Source organism: Erpetoichthys calabaricus, chromosome 2 (assembly GCF_900747795.2).
Source record: "Erpetoichthys calabaricus chromosome 2, fErpCal1.3, whole genome shotgun sequence".
NCBI lineage: Eukaryota > Metazoa > Chordata > Cladistia > Polypteriformes > Polypteridae > Erpetoichthys > Erpetoichthys calabaricus.
Genome location: NC_041395.2, coordinates 47948141 through 47964672, shown reverse-complemented (window position 1 = coordinate 47964672; position 16532 = coordinate 47948141). Strand labels below are relative to the sequence as shown.

General features: G+C 35.5%; 1 protein-coding gene across 2 annotated transcripts in view; it reads right to left on the bottom strand.

Annotated features, from left to right (window-relative positions):
• scube2 (signal peptide, CUB domain, EGF-like 2) overlaps positions 1-16532 on the bottom strand; it is a 109188-nt gene that overhangs the window by 49987 nt on the left and 42669 nt on the right. For both annotated transcript variants that reach the window (XM_028793756.2, XM_028793757.2), the window contains exons 7-8: positions 13866-13952; positions 10582-10698 (exon numbers count right to left, since the gene is read on the bottom strand). In XM_028793756.2, coding sequence (XP_028649589.1) covers positions 10582-10698; positions 13866-13952 — 204 coding nt within the window. The remainder of the gene's footprint in view (positions 1-10581; positions 10699-13865; positions 13953-16532) is intronic.

Sequence of the window (16532 nt, the reverse complement as noted above, 5' to 3'; positions counted from 1 at the left end):
TATCTACGTACAGTACTTATTACATGTACATAGTTTAGTGTCACTGTACACACATTTTACTGTATACAATTTTTCTTGCATTGTACGTATTTATTGCTGGTGGTCTGTCTGTCGTAATGGCTGTAACATATGTGATATCGGAGAGGCTCGATATCTTTAAAATAATATTTAGGTTTTACTGTATATAAACTGTGTTTACATACATAATTTCAACGACTCTTACCTAATATCTAAGAGATTACAAAGGGTTTATGCTGTATAATTGTGCGGGAAATGTTTATAATAGTGTGGGAGACTTTATAAGGGCTTAATATATATAAAAAGAACCATATGAACATATGGTTTCTACTTCGCGGATTTTCACCTTTCACAGGGGGTTCTAGAACGCAACCCCCGCGATGGAGGAGGGATTACTGTACTTAATTTGTTCAGTAAGGAGGAGCACATTCTGCTGAAAAGTTTATAACAATGCTTTAACAAAGTGGATGGGTGTAGAATGCAGCCAAGCTCACAATATTGCACGACAGACAGAGAGAGACAAAAGCACAATGCAGTAAAGTGAAGATATAGATGCACACAGACACACACACACACACACACACACGTGTATTTATGTTCTCTATTGAGTTAGTCTTACAAATGTTATTCGGTACAAGGTGTGCTCCACATGCTGCAGACTGCTTATAATCAATCCTCATCTCTCGCTAGATCTAAAGGCTGTTACTTTCAACTGTAACTAGCACAGGAAAGTTACACATGAGCAATTTGCTGCAGCTCCTTAAAGAAATGATTTCTTTCTCTAGATAGATAGATAGATAGATAGATAGATAGATAGATAGATAGATAGATAGATAGATAGATAGATAGATAGATAGATAGATAGATAGATAGATAGATAGATAGATAGATAGATAGATAGATAGATAGATAGATAGATAGATAGATAGATAGATAGATAGATAGATAGATAGATAGATACTTTATTAATCCCAAGGGGAATTCACATACTCCAGCAGCATATTGATAAAAAAACAATACTAAATTAAAGAGTGATAAAAATCCAGATATAACAGACAATAACTTTGTATAATGTTAACGTTTACCACCCACCAAACCCAAGTGGCAGGACTCCGAGTTGTATTGGAAGTCCGATGTATATAGGCTGAACAGGACCGGAGAAAGTACAGTCCCCTGTGGCGCTCCTGTGTTGCTGACCACAATGTCAGACCTGCAGTTCCCGAGACGCACATACTGAGGTCTGTCTATAAGATAGTCAACGATCCATGCCACCAGGTATGAATCTACTCCCATCTACTCTATGCTGTGAAAGCACTATCAGAGTCTTGCACGTAATGAGCTTTGAAAGCATATAAAGCACAAGGGAATCTGATTTTTACAGGGCTCTGAATTTTTTACTACACACTCCCTTCACACCGCCAATGTATGCATGCCTAGTGTAGGCGAAGGTCACTGCTATATGCATTTTTAAGCATTTCAGTATGGACAGGGATCCTTTTATAAACAATGCGAAAACTCCAGTGTGGATGAAGATCCTATTCTTTAAAAACACCATCTTTAGATGAAAACATGGTAGTAACCATGTTCCACTGATGTCAAACTCACACGTGTGTAGGGAACATGTGGTAACATTACAAACAATTTAAATAAGGAAGATGTCCATATTATAACACCATTACAACTTTTTCTAAATAGATGCAACTACGTTTCACATCAGGTTCAGTTAAATCCTCCTTGTAGGAAAGCACTGATATTAGGTCTGACTGAATTGTTGATCCAGTTAGCACTGACCTGAGAAAGGTATTCTAGGTACTTAGTGTTACTGCCTCACCTCAGTACTTTTTTTTGGCAAATTCTAATGTATTTGATCTATTTTAGTGACAATGAGAAGTGTGCATCGTGTAGTGTCTGCTTTATAATTTTTCCGCCAGTCTTCTGTGAGTAGAAGTTTGTAGTCCTCCAGTCCTGCATACTGTGAATTGTGGCTGGTAATTTTAGTTACAATTTATTAATATTTTCTTACACAGCTTTGATAATTTCCAACTGCAGCTGATTTCCTGGGCCAACCTGGTGAACTTTAAATAAAAATAATTCTAAAGCCTGCACTTTCTGAGTGAAAACATTTAAGTGTTGTGATCAACCTGAACATACCTGGCAAAAAAATCTGAACATTTATTCTGCTCTGTCCATAAACATTACTTCAACATTCTGGAGTCAAATCTTTGTTTACATAGCCCTAGGTTACACATATCCATTCATAGACAATATACTGAGTAACTGTCAACATTAGAAAATATCTAATATATATTTTGAAAAGAATGGAAATAAATGCCATCAACTAAGAGAGGGAGAGGCAAGTTCATTGTACCATGTGAACGTCACTGACAGAATCAAACTGAATAATAAACAAGCACTAACTTTTACAAGTAGCCAAAATTTACACCAGGTGTTACAGACATCAAATTTTTTTATTATATTATAGTAATAATAATAGCAGCTCAGTACTCAAAACATGTAGCACCCGGTACCTTTGGGTTATAAGGCAGCAGTTCTTACCTCTGCACCATTCAAGAATACATAATAACTTTCTGTCGATTGACATTTGAGCTTGGGTTTTTAACTCATTCACAGCAACATGTAAATCAAATGATTTTTTTTCTTTGGTAATATTCTTGAATGAAAGCATACGTGTTTATTTGATATTTGGACTAAAGTCTTCACACATTATACACTTCACATTATTATTAGTATAACATGGAAAACGTTTCTGTTTTAGCTATGTGTTCAGCAGTTCCTGTCATCCTACACTTACACAGATCTTTGTAGACGTGGAACACACATGAAATGTATGTATTCCAAATAACAATATATTATTTACTCTATACAACTCCAGGCACCTCACACCACAAAAAACACATTTAAGCTCTGAGAATTTTGCGACGGACTCAGCTCCGTCGGTGGGGGGGATGGGATAGCACGCTGCTTGCTTCTTGTGCTGATCGACACGTTTGCAAAACAAAAGATGCTGATGGAGAGGTGTGAAGGAATATAAATTGGCCCAGGATTACGAGTTTTTTCGTAGGCTTCACGGATTCTAGTGTTAATGGAGATAATCACACAAGCTTGGTGGGGAATGTGCAATCTTCACATAGACACATCTCTAGCACTTATACATAGGGCTCTGAAGCTTTGAAAATGAAGGAATGAATGGATGGATGCTTCATAGTTTCCAGGAGCAAAACTGAATATTATTCAGATGTTTCTGAAGTTTTTGCAGCTATGACTACTATATATGTGAATCTGTATGTGAATCTGTATCTCTAATTTAAATTTGAGATATCTTAAACTGCACCAGTAGTTATTTTAAGGTATTTTAAATGCATCTCACTTTCTTTACAGGGTCTGATTGCTACATCATAATAATCTCAAAATGTAACCCAGATACATTAAAATGCACTTCAGATATGTTCACATTAATTTAAATTTGATACCTAAAATACAATAATCCCTCCCCCATCGCAGGGGTTGCGTTCCAGAGCCACCCGCGAAATAAGAAAATCCACGAAGTAGAAACCATATGTTTATATGGTTATTTTTATATTGTCATGCTTGGGTCACAGATTTGCGCAGAAACACAGGAGGTTGTAGAGAGACAGGAACGTTATTCAAACACTGCAAACAAACATTTGTCTCTTTTTCAAAAGTTTAAACTGTGCTCCATGACAAGACAGAGATGACAGTTCTGTCTCACAATTAAAAGAATGCAAACATATCTTCCTCTTCAAAGGAAACAGAGAGGAAAGCAAACAAATCAATAGGGCTGTATGCGAAGCACCACCGGTACAAAGCTGTTGAAGGCGGCAGCTCACACCCCCTCCGTCAGGAGCAGGGAGAGAGAAAAAGAGAGAGACAGAAAAACAAAGTCAAAAATCAATACGTGCCCTTTGAGCTTTTAAGTATGCGAAGCACCGTGCAGCATGTCCTTCAGGAAGCAGCTGCACACAGAAGGTAGCAACGTGAAGATAATCTTTCAGCATTTTTAGACGAGCGTCCGTATCGTCTAGGTGTGCAAACAGCCCCCCTGCTCACACCCCCTACGTCAGGATCAGAGAAAGTCAGAGCAAGAGAGACAGAGAAAAGTAAGTTGGGTAGCTTCTCAGCCATCTGCCAATAGCGTCCCTTGTATGAAATCAACTGGGCAAACCAACTGAGGAAGCATGTACCAGAAATTAAAAGACCCATTGTCCTCAGAAATCCGTGAACCAGCAAAAAATCCACGATATATATTTAAATATGCTTACATATAAAATCCGCGATAGAGTGAAGCCACGAAAGGCGAAGCGCGATATAGCGAGGGATCACTGTACATTACTAGGTATATCAAAATTAATTTCCTAATAAAATATATTGATTTTTATTTCACGATATCTGAAATACATTTTATGATATCTATAAAAAGACAGAAGGTTATTTCAAAATATACAAAATTATTTTCAGACTTTTAAAACATTAAGGATATATCAAATTAATTTCCATATGTCTTAAAATAACTTCCTGTCCATTTTCAAATAAAAATACATAATAGGTCAATTTTAGACATCTGAAAATGTATTTGAGATATCCTGAAATGTGCAGAAAGCTATTTTAAGATATCTTGAAATGAATTTGTGATATTTGACAAAGTATTGCTGATATCCAAACAATGTAAAATTACTTAGTCTGAGACATATTGAACTGAGTTTCAGATATCTGAAAAGCTGAAATGCATTTTAAGATATCTAAAGTTCATTTTGAAATAAATGTTACTTTGGCTTGCCATATGTTGTTTGTGGGATGTACAAACAGAAAGCTTCCTTACAAGACAGAAGGTCAAGCAGGAAGCTAGAGAATCTTCAGCCCACTACCAGCCACACACTATTCAGTGTGAACAGCTTGGACCTTGGTGCAACTATTAGACGGTAAGCCACTGAAGAACGTTTGTTGAGATGATGACATTTAAGGGCTAAGGAGGTGAGGGGATTACACAGGCAGCTAGGGAATGCTAGCCTGGTGTCCCTTTATATGCAGTAAAGGAACTTGGCTGGAAGAAACGCTTTTTAGTAACACCTTATGACCCACCCCACAACACAAGCAGGGGCTCAAGTAGTGTGTATTTATGATCACAGAAGTAGTATGTTTGCTGTTTTACTTATTGTTATCAATACTTTATAAGAAAAAGTACTCATGGAGGAGAAACACAAATATGCAATTTTTGTTCCTTTCTGATCTCTTTGGTGTGTTCTTGGGCACTGAGAGCCCAGTCTTTCACAAAATAAAAAAGGTCATTCATTTGTTTGAAAACTTTATACTAAGTAACACAAATGTGCAACACAAAAAGCTTATTATCTTATATAATTAGTATACAATCTCAATCTGGGTGCAATTAAAAGGAAACAATAACTACAATACCCCAGGACCTGGGGTTAGGAAGAGGTCACTGTCCCTATTTTATGTTACAAAACATGACTAAAGCAGATTGCCTTTAAGAAAGGTCCTTCAACCTTAAAAATGTTTATACTCCAATGTCTGTTTTCATCAGCAGTACAAACTATGGTCAAGTCACAGTCTATATAACCTGTCTACATCAAAGAGGACATTGGGAACCCAACCAAGCCACAGTAGGAAGAAACCCAATTAATGATGGTCCAAAATCTAAAGAACTGTAGGACTAGTTTGCAAACTGGAATACTGGGAGTATAAGAGAAAAATTAGACAAAGAAGAGAAAGTGCAGAACAGAAGGTGAGTAACTGTGTACATAGTCAAGGAGATGAGCAGGTAAAAGAATAGATAGAGGGAGATGTGAAAAGGATAAAGGTTTTTCTGGAAGAAGAGCAGTAATGCCAATGCTGGGGTTAGTTTCTTTCTGTTTGATAAATAGGACAAAAATGGGTTACGGTGAGGATGGTGACTGAGCATGTGGTAGCTGTTAAGGTGATTTTTTTGTACTCGACAGATGAATATAGTCTCTGTATATGCCAAGTTTACAGAAGTGATGATGAGAAGGATGAATTTTTGGATTGATGGAGATGACAGCTGGGAGGCCTCAGGGGACTCAATTCATCTGAGTGGTGACCTTAAAAAGCAGGTTATGTTATGAAGTTGGAGTTCCAAAGCACAAACAGAGCCCAACAATTCTCTAAACTGCCCTCTAGGTGGAGATTTACTGTCAAATCCTACATAGATATAAGGGCAAACACAGAATATGTACATAATAAAGGTTTGATTTTCACAAAAATAGGTCTTCAATAAGAATGAAGCTCTGTTAGAGCACAAAAGACAAAATTGAATTGCATAAAACGATAAGGAAATCCACTGCAAATAAAGTACCAACATAAGAATCCAAAGTGTGGTGAAAAGGCAGAGCAAACAGGTCAAAAATCCAATAAGTCAAAAAAGCAAAGCACAGACAAAAAATCACATTAACTCACCAAAAACTTCCAAGTGCTTTCAGATGAACCACAAGGAACTGTGGGTTGCCCCTGTTTTTATAAGGTTAAGGCCAGTTCCTTGCGGTGATGTTCAGGTGAACCCACCTCTTAGGGGACCACCCATAAAACACATGGACCATAACATAAGCATAGAGAACAAAACAGATAATTAACAAAAGTAACATTAACATAAATGACAGAAAAATTAACAAAAGAACATAAAACAAGGAACTGAACCTCAGCCACAGGAGGAACCTTGGCTGACATATAACAGTAGGCGAGTGTGAGAAATACATTTGATGAGGCAATGGCATTGAGAGTGACTGACATTTCCGTACCATCAGAAGTAAATGGCAAGTGGAAAGAGATGAAGAATGGATGAAACAACAGAATAAGTCTGTGGCTGGATGGAAGCCACTTATTCACAAATAGATGTGGTGGTGGAATCCTAAGATAAAGAAGATCATTGAAGAGAAAAGGTGATGCTCTAATGGGTAGGAGAAAATGAAGGTAAAATGCAAAAAGGCCATCTATAAGGGAGCAAAGCTAAATACTAGAAAAGCAATTGTAAAAGGGCAAAAGGTGGCATTTGCAAGTGAACTGTGAGAAAAGAAAGAACGTGTTGAAGATCATGAATTAATGATATGATCTGAGTTTCCTCAATGTATTTTTACAAAACATTTGTCTATTTAGTGGTTTTGGGATGCAAGGATTCTGAGTTTAACATTAATTTTTGGTTTGGTGATATATTGAAGAAGCTCTAAGTATTTACCTTTATACTGGAATACCGCCTTGGTTTTGTTAAGGGTGCTGTTATTTTAGCACAAAGGCATTACATATATCCTAGGCGATCATTCCTAAAATTCCCTGGAATGTGCAAAGTGTGTTATGCCAACAATCAACGGAATAAATGCTGCCCCAATGTCCCAAGGCTATCTACTTGCAGGCACTGCAAGGATTCAGTGAAGGAAACTACTTATGACCTACAAAACCTTCTTCAAGTCTGCTTCCTCAAAACCTCACATCTCTGATCCATCCATATGTCCCCCAAAAAGTCTGTTTTGGTCTCAGAACTACAAAAACTGTTCTTAACCTTTCAGAAATGCATATTGTTTCTCAATTCATGTTACCAATTTATGGAATGAACTGTCAGAGCTACTGATGTTTAGGCACCTCTTGCAGATTCACCTCTTTATGTAGCACCTCTGAACTACATAAATGTCTAGCCACTCTGTATTCCTCTGGATGCCAACCGCTTGTTCTCACCCTACTAACCAACAAAATTGTGTGTTTTTGTTTGGTTGCCCGTTTATTATTTAATGCTGGGACAAACTGCAGTACCTGTTTTTCTTGTGAATTACCTTGAATTTGGTTCTCTATTGACTATCAACTTTGCACTGTCCTTCCTAATACTCAGATTCATTGTAAATTGTTTTATTAATGCCTCAAATAAAATAATCTGCTAAGTAAATAATATTAATGGGCTGCACATATTTGGCTAATGCCTTTTTTCAAGGATCAGTATTCATAGGAATTGTTTACATATATAAATTTTTTACTATTTAATCAGAGGAAAACTAAGTGAATTGCTTAGTGTCACACTGTGAAAACAGAACCTCTCAGGACAGATGCGATTCTCTGAATGAGAATACACATATGGGGTCATCAAGTCTTGGTAGTGAATAGAGGAGAAGTTTGAAGGCTATGCCCACAAGGTTGTTTACTGAAAACACAACTGCTAGTTCCCCCAATCTGTGCACTGTAAACATTCATGGCAGAACAAAAACACAAGTGAAGCAACACCATAATAGCTAGCATAAATGACTGAATTTGCTAATGCAAATTAACAGTTACATTTTAAAATGGATGTCTTAAGAAAACCATTTGATTCAGTATTGTGGTTTATATATATTCTGGTATGGCATGTTTGTCATTTACCATTAATAATTTTAACTAACTTTAAATATTCATTTGGATGTATAGTCAGAACTCAGATGCTGTATAGCCTGGTCTGTGGTTCTGCTGGTAACAGAGTTGTTAGGCACATTTACAGTTTTAGAGGTATTGATTAGAGAAATCTGCATCTCCTCTGCCTCTTGGTTATCATAAGAATGTAAGAACATAAGAAATTTGACAAACAACTGGAGAGCGTTCAGTCCACCAAGCCTGTTTGTTTAGCTAATGGCTAAGCTGTCTCAGTATAAGCAGTAGCAAAAAAAAGGAGCTATTTTCATGTCCTTTTACTGGGTGTGAAAGCGTACTAGAGTTTATCCTTTTACTGGGTGTGAAAGCGTACTACAGTTTATCCTTTTGCTAAAATGGCAGCCAATTTTTTAAACTAACATTTATTCCAACAACGAAGGGCCCAACGAAGTAGAGTTACTTTTGCCGTTTACAGGATTCGAACCGGCAACCTTCCAATTTCCAGTGCAAATCCCTAGCCTCAGAGCCACCACTCTGCCCCACTAGCCTCAGAGCCACCACTCTGCTCCCAAGTAACATTTATCCCTCAGTGCTTAAGGAAGTTAGCGAATACATATACTGTATAAACCACTGGCACATAATTTTCAAAAAAATCTCTACACTGGGGAAATTCCTAAAGACTTGAAGCTAGAAAATATTATTCCATTGTATACAGAGTGATGGGGCTGATTCAACTTACTATATCATTATTTTTTTTTTTTATTTTACCTTATACAAATTCTTGTATTAGGAATTTGTTCATTTTTTGCATACCCCTTGTGGTCAGAGCGCAGGGTCAGCCATTGTATGGTGCCCCTGGAGCAATTACAGGTTAAGGGTCCTGCTCAAGGGCCCAGCAGAGTAGAATCTCTTTTGGCAGTGACGGGGATTCGAACCAGCAACCTTCTGGATACCAGCACAGAGCCGCCACCACTCCGCCCCAAATAAGGTTAACGTGCATCACAGGTAAATTAATTTAAGCAATTCCTAAGGAAGAGATCAAGCAGCATATGTCTAAATCATGCATTTTTGTAAATAGTTTGCAATAGTTATGGCTGAATGGCCTGTGCTCATCACAATTGTCCTGTTAACATACACGATATGTTCTCTGTACACACGATAGACACTTATATGTTTAACAAAGGTGTTCTTGGGAGAGTTTTTAGTCACAGATGGTTTATGTATTGTGACCACAGGCTTGCTGTCAGTAGCACAATGTTGGCCCGAGTACTCTTTGCAGTTTAATCCCTTAGCCACTACACCACAAGACACTACCCTTACCCTTATGTACACTTACATAATAAGAATATGATTAATAGTGGCCTTTTACATAATATGAGGACTCCTTCATGCTTTCAACTTGATCTACATAAAAAAACAATCCTTTTAAGCATCTTTAACCAGCAGAAATACTACACATTATTCTAATACACATATTTTCTGAAAAATACATCTTTCATTACAAGGAACTGAAATCTATACAGGTAGTAGTTGGTTCTAGGGAAAATTCTGCCTTGGATGAGTAAAAGGTTGATCACAGCAAAGTTATGCACAAATCCAAATGTACTCTTACTTTCTTACTTTAAATATGTTAATCAGCCAAATATGCAAGAAAACCAATACAGATATTATGAAAACAGGTAAGCTCCTGTAGTAATGCACTACTGAGATAGCTGAGGACTGATTTAGATCATTTATGTTAGGTAGAATGCCTAGAGGGGGCTGGGTGGTCTCATGGCCTGGATCCCCTGAAGATTTTATTTTTTTCTCCAGCTGTCTGGAGTTTTTTTTTTTGTTTTTTTCTGTCCTCCCTGGCCATCGGACCTTACTTTTATTCTATGTTAATTAGTGTTCCCTAATTTTAATTCTTATTTATTTTGTCTTTTTTCTCTTTCATCATCATGTAAAGCACTTTGAGCTACATCATTTGTATGAAAATGTGCTATATAAATAAATGTTGTTGTTGTTCATCTTATGAATTACATTCAAGTGGGAAATTCACTGTACTCTGTACATGTTACAAATTTTACAACTATTTAATGCATAAGAGGACAAACTCATTTGTAAGACCGGATATCACAGGGATATAATTGCTGCAGCTAAATTGTACTGTACAGTTAAATAATGACCCACCTTTACAGGTCTTTCCATCAGACTGCAGAGTAAATCCAACTGGACAACTGCACCGGACACCTGTTGAAGTGTCTTTACATGTCTGATCACAGCCCCCATTATTGACAGCACAAGTTTCTGAAAGTAGACACAAAACAAAATATTAGTCTTTCTACAATATATAAAGTACAGAATAAAATCAATAATGAGAAGCTACCAACATGACTGAAAATGATAAAGATGGCAAAAGATGCAGATTTGGAAGAATAATGAGAAAAATCAGTAAAGCTTACACATATAGTGTATAAAAACTAACAAACTTTGACATTATTTAAAAGATTATATATAGAATAAGAACATATAGCAGATGTAATGGAATGTAAAAGTGCCAGACCAGTTATCCATATAATGTTAGAAGCAAGAGGCAGAACTCCAGTTGATAACTAAGTTATTAAATGCTAAATAATATGACATACAATTTCTATTGCACACCAAGGCAGAGTCATTATGATCAGCATTTCTTCAAATAACTGGGATATAGAATAATTTGGTAAAAAAAGAAACTTATTTTATCATTTATTAATATCAAAAAGAACCATATACTTTCAATGTTTTTACTCTTTGAACTTAGCCTACGGATATCTAGTGTTTCCTCAGCATTAAATAACTAAAAAAAAAACTCAAAACTAGTCTCTAATTTTCTTCTCATTTTAGCATATATAAAAAAAATCACTTTGACTTTCTCTAGCCTTCAGGTGCTACTGAGAGTGAGATGACAAAGAAGAAAAGAAAGAAGACATCACAACATCTTAGCAGATATGAAATTAGAAAGCTGGGCTTGTAACGTCTTATTAATTATCTAGTCTCAGTGCCAAAAGAATCTATTAAAAATAACTGCTATTTCAAAGTAATAACTTCCTCTCAGCCTTACTCCAATAAGATATAAATTTAAGCTAAAAACATAAAGGTGTCATTTAGTTGTCCATTTTCTGTATCTGCATTTCTAGTACAGGGTCATAGGGATTGATAGAGCACTTCAAAAATACTATTTACGTTAATCACAGAGAAGCTTTAAACTATTTTTTTTATTTAAAATGTGAACAATTCTAGAAGAAAGTTATTTCTAAAAATTGCACTTATTCTCTTGCTGCTATACAGATCTTTTGCAAATAAATGCATTTTTCTAATGACACTCTTCTTTTCTTGCAGTCCCAGTTTAGTTTTACTTTCCACTACAATCATTTTTTAAAAGAAAACAAATTGAGAAAAGATGTCTTTCATTTTAAAAATATCTCAGGAACGCTTCTCTCACTCATTGGCTAAGTAAATAGACAAAATTCACCACACCAGACAAACATCAAGATTTTAAAAGTGTAGTAAAAAAAAATCACTTAATAAATATAAGGCACCTTGCCATTTCACAGTTGGTTCAAAAATCAAAGGAATGTAGGGTATCAAGTAATATTTATATATGCTTAGAAACAGAAAAAAACAGTGCTGAAGAAAGCAGTCACATTACCTCTTTTTACAAGGACTTAGCTCTAACAAGACCAGAAGGAATATATTACACTAATAATGCATTTAGTTATTGTAATTAATACAAAAAGTAAAAAAGAAAATGTTTTGAGGCACAACACTATCATGCAGTTGTAAATATTATTTCCTCACAGCTTCAAAGATGTGTTTTTGATTCCTAGCCAAATCACTATCTATGCAGAGTTTGGATATTTTCCCTACGTTCACATGAGTTTTCCCTCTAAGCTCACAGGTTCCCTTCCACATAACCACAGATATGTATAATAGGTTAATCTGCAAGACTTATTTGGTTAGGTAAGAATGAATGTAACTGTCGTGCTTCAGTTTGTCCTGTAACAAACTGGTGTCTTATCCAGTGCTGGTGTCTACCTTAAATTGGATTCCGAGACCAAAAATCCACAGACCTATTTTAAAAGAATATAGTGAAAACGATAAGCATATAGAAATATTTCTCTCTTCTTTATTCATTCTCAGTTTTCCACAACTAACCTATGGGTTATACTCCAAAGTCAGACTACACTTTTAAACTTGATAAGAATAAATGAATATATGAATTAAATAAATAAGCAAGCTATATATGTAAAATTAAGATAAAACCAACATCAAGTGGTGTTGCAAGATATAAATGTTTTGCACTCATTTTAAAAATAATTTTGAGGCCTGACAATAAAGTCATACAATTAAAACAAAATTGTAACAATTATGTTCTAAAGATGCTTTCAATGTATGTCCCTGGAAGTTCATATATATGTACCAACATCAATTCCAAATTTCAAAGTTCCCTTGGAAGATGTTCTCCCATGCTAGTTTTCACATTTACCCCTGTATATCTGCTACTGTCAGAAAATGAAGTCCTTTTACTTGGATTCTCACTCCTGAAGGCAAAAAGCTGCAAGGAGTCAAGTCTTGAGAGCAAAGAGGATGATACAGGACAGCAATTTACTTTTCAGAATCTAGAATCCATTTTTTCATTATGAAGTGTAAACATTTTTTCTTAAATATTGCAAAAACAGTATACTGTATATATAATGACTCTCTGTTTCATAGATTTGTTGATCATCTTCAGAACAAACTTTAATTTCATTTGCCAGCTCTAGAATTGCTACAAAGTTTAAGTGATTGATGTGACTCACTGACGAAAATATTACAGAGAACTTCCAACTGTTAAAATCACTAGCTTGGCAAAACAATGATTGCAGGACATTATTCTCAGACCTCTATCCATTCTCATTAGAACACTAGTGAAGGTCACAATCTATTTTGAGTTTTAATTTTTAGCATTCATTTAACATTATAGACACATTTCAAATTACTTCCTCAAAAAACTTTGTCAAAATCCTTTTATGTAGATAAAAACTGAACCTATAATTTTCAAATAATCATTTATTGAACCTATTTTCTCACAAAATCACAACTTCTTTGTTGACATATATCCCTCAGCCAAACCTCTCTTTTCCTTTTGTATTGATATTTATTTAAACCAAAGCATCACACATAAAATTACAGTATTTTATATTCAGCAAAATAGGATATACCTATATATTTAAAAGTCAAAAAGCATAAAGACAAAGGAAAAGTTTGCAATGCTTAATTTAAGGTTAATATTGGCATTAGATGAAGGACAGAGCTATAACAGACAGGCAGTATTAATTCATGCACTAGCCATCATTTTGCATTGGAAAGGAGCAATAGCACTTAGATCAAGTAAAAAAAAACAAAGAAGGAAAAAAAGCAAGGAGAGAGTGTCAGACAATTAGAAAGAGAGTTACCCATGAGCAGTCGGCGTTTCACTCGCTTGTCCACATCAGCTAATGACGTGGTATTGTAAACAGCGTTCTCGGCTGAAGCCTCCTTCTCTACAACATAAGTGAGCAAAAAATAGAATGCAGTTGGTGAAACTAGTTCACATGCCTTCACTTCTTTTTTGAATGTTATGCTATTAATTTAGAAGTCCTAGTTCCAGCTAAACTTCATTGATAGAATAAAGTATGACCCTTTCAAAAACTGTGAACATAATGCAGTTTAAACTGATATACACATTTATAATAAAATCAATATTCAAAAACAGATATATGCACTGTATGTATTTAGTTTTAAATACTTTATGCAGGAACAATTCAAAGCTTGCAGTCATGCACAATGAAAGACCAAAACAGACAAGCCAAATAATTAAATGGAGTTCAAGTATGAAAACGTAACTATGAATAGAAATAGAATACAGAAAGACTGAGTTAGCTACAGTTGCCTGAAGTGAAGAGTCTGTGGTGCATAATTAATAATGAAATTAATGAAGACCTATCAGGACAGAACATGAAAGTTAGGTGTACAGGCTAAAATTACAACTCTCTACAAAATACAAAATTCAATCTTGCATCACCTATAACGTGAAGCTATGAAATCTATTAGTAGGGTAAATAATACAATATTACTACATTATATATAAGTGTGACACTAATGTTCTGGGTGTTAAGCAGTCTATTGAATGACCTGATCAGAAAGGGCAGTTAAACAAAACCATGTTTTGTTACATTAGCAGTTGTGCATAAGGTCAAAACTATCCAAATTCCAAAGTCATCAAGGAGTCAGTTGATTTTGATTGTGAATTATTGAAATTAGTAGAATGTTTTGGCTAAACCTCTCTGATTTTATCACTGTTTTACTTTTAGCTTTTCTAATATAAAACTTTGTGTAGACATTTTGTCTGTGTCATGTTGTGAGGAACAGCACACTGTGATGGCATCCTGGCCAGAGTTGATCCAGGATCCTTACCCGGCCAGGACACGAGTATCATGGAAACACAGGAGTAGGCAATGTATTCAGGTCAATATCTTCCCCCACACACTAGGTGGCAGCATCCCTTGGCTATGGTACCCCTGTGGTCAGCCCTGTTGGATTCCTTGAGTGCTGCCAGAGAATGCTGAAAGGACTAGAGAGCCCTACTTTGTGGGGCTTCAAATGTACCCAGAAGTATACCCGAGCAACAGTTTCGGGACATTGGAAGTACTTCAGGGTTTTGTATAAAAGGAGCAACCTGCTGCCATACAAAGAGCCAGAGTCGGGAGGAGGCAGGCACAACTTACCTGGAGGAGTGAAGGAGAGACAGAAGGACTGCGGCAAGTTTGATTTAAATTTTGTGACTCGTGTAAACGTGTGTGTGTAAGAGTTTCACACAGTCCTCACTAGAACTTGTGTCTGAGCCATTGTGTTTGATGTTTGGGGTGCTCCCCCTGGTGGTCACAATATTAATAAACTAATAAAATAATTTCTAGACTTTTGTTGGGTAATTCCTGTAATACCTTACTTTGATCATTCAGGTTTAGTCCAACAATTTTGTCAATGTTTTAATAAATTAAACTTTTTTGTATATTTGTAAAGAGGCAGGAAACACTGAAATTCCTAACCTAACTGCAGCAAAACCATGTGACTTGTGAATGGTTTGCATAAAGATAGACTAAATATTTGGCTAACATTTTAATAAATGATTCAGAAAATAAAAGAACGAAAGAATGAAGCATAATACTATGCAGTATTGTAAAACACTGCTTTCATTTACAAGATACTCATATACAAATCATTTTGTGGTTTTGCAGCATTAATTGTACAAACATATAAAAGAAGAAAAGTCTGTTACAAATCTACAATTTTGTGTTAAATGTTTAGCTAAATATAATGCAGTTAATTTTTGCTAGTGTAACTACATGCAAGCAATAAAGAGTGCTTTAGAATTGAAGAAGCAAAAGAAAGAATACTGCAGATCTTAGTACTCATTCATCCATCTATCCACTCATCCATTTTCTGTTGCCTATTTAAACAGGTCAGATTCACTGGAAGTTTTTTGTACCGTGAACAAAAAATATACATCTGAACACAAATTAAACAAAGCATTTACCAATACATATCAATTATGTAAATAGAAAATGTTCATAAATGTTTTATTTTGTTGTTCAGAGTTGTTCAAAAAATATTAAAAATAAAAAAGCCATCAGCACCACTTCAGCTATGCAAAGCAACAGACAAAACTGGAGTTAGTGAAATTTGTTTTCTTTAACTATGTCCTACATTTTTGTAGGTTGCAATCAACTACAAAACTGCAGGGCTGAACCAAAGGAAATATTTCAGTAACAGAATATTACGACTGGTTATTTCTAAGGAAAATAACCCAACCTGTCAGTTGTCTAACCTCCACATTACATTTGAAGCTATGCAAGTTCTGTCATGGCATTTCTAAGCAGTTCTTTAGTTAATTAATCTCACGTTACTGCCTATGGTCTGATCACCCTGGTAAAATGTCATCTCCACTACATTAGCTTCACCCATTTTACAAAACAGACTTGAACTAATCATTTTTACTTAATAATGTCAAATAGATGCCTTGAGTTTACCATTAGGGAAACATGCAATAAATTTAAAAAATGTTAGCTTTCCTTGTGTGAATA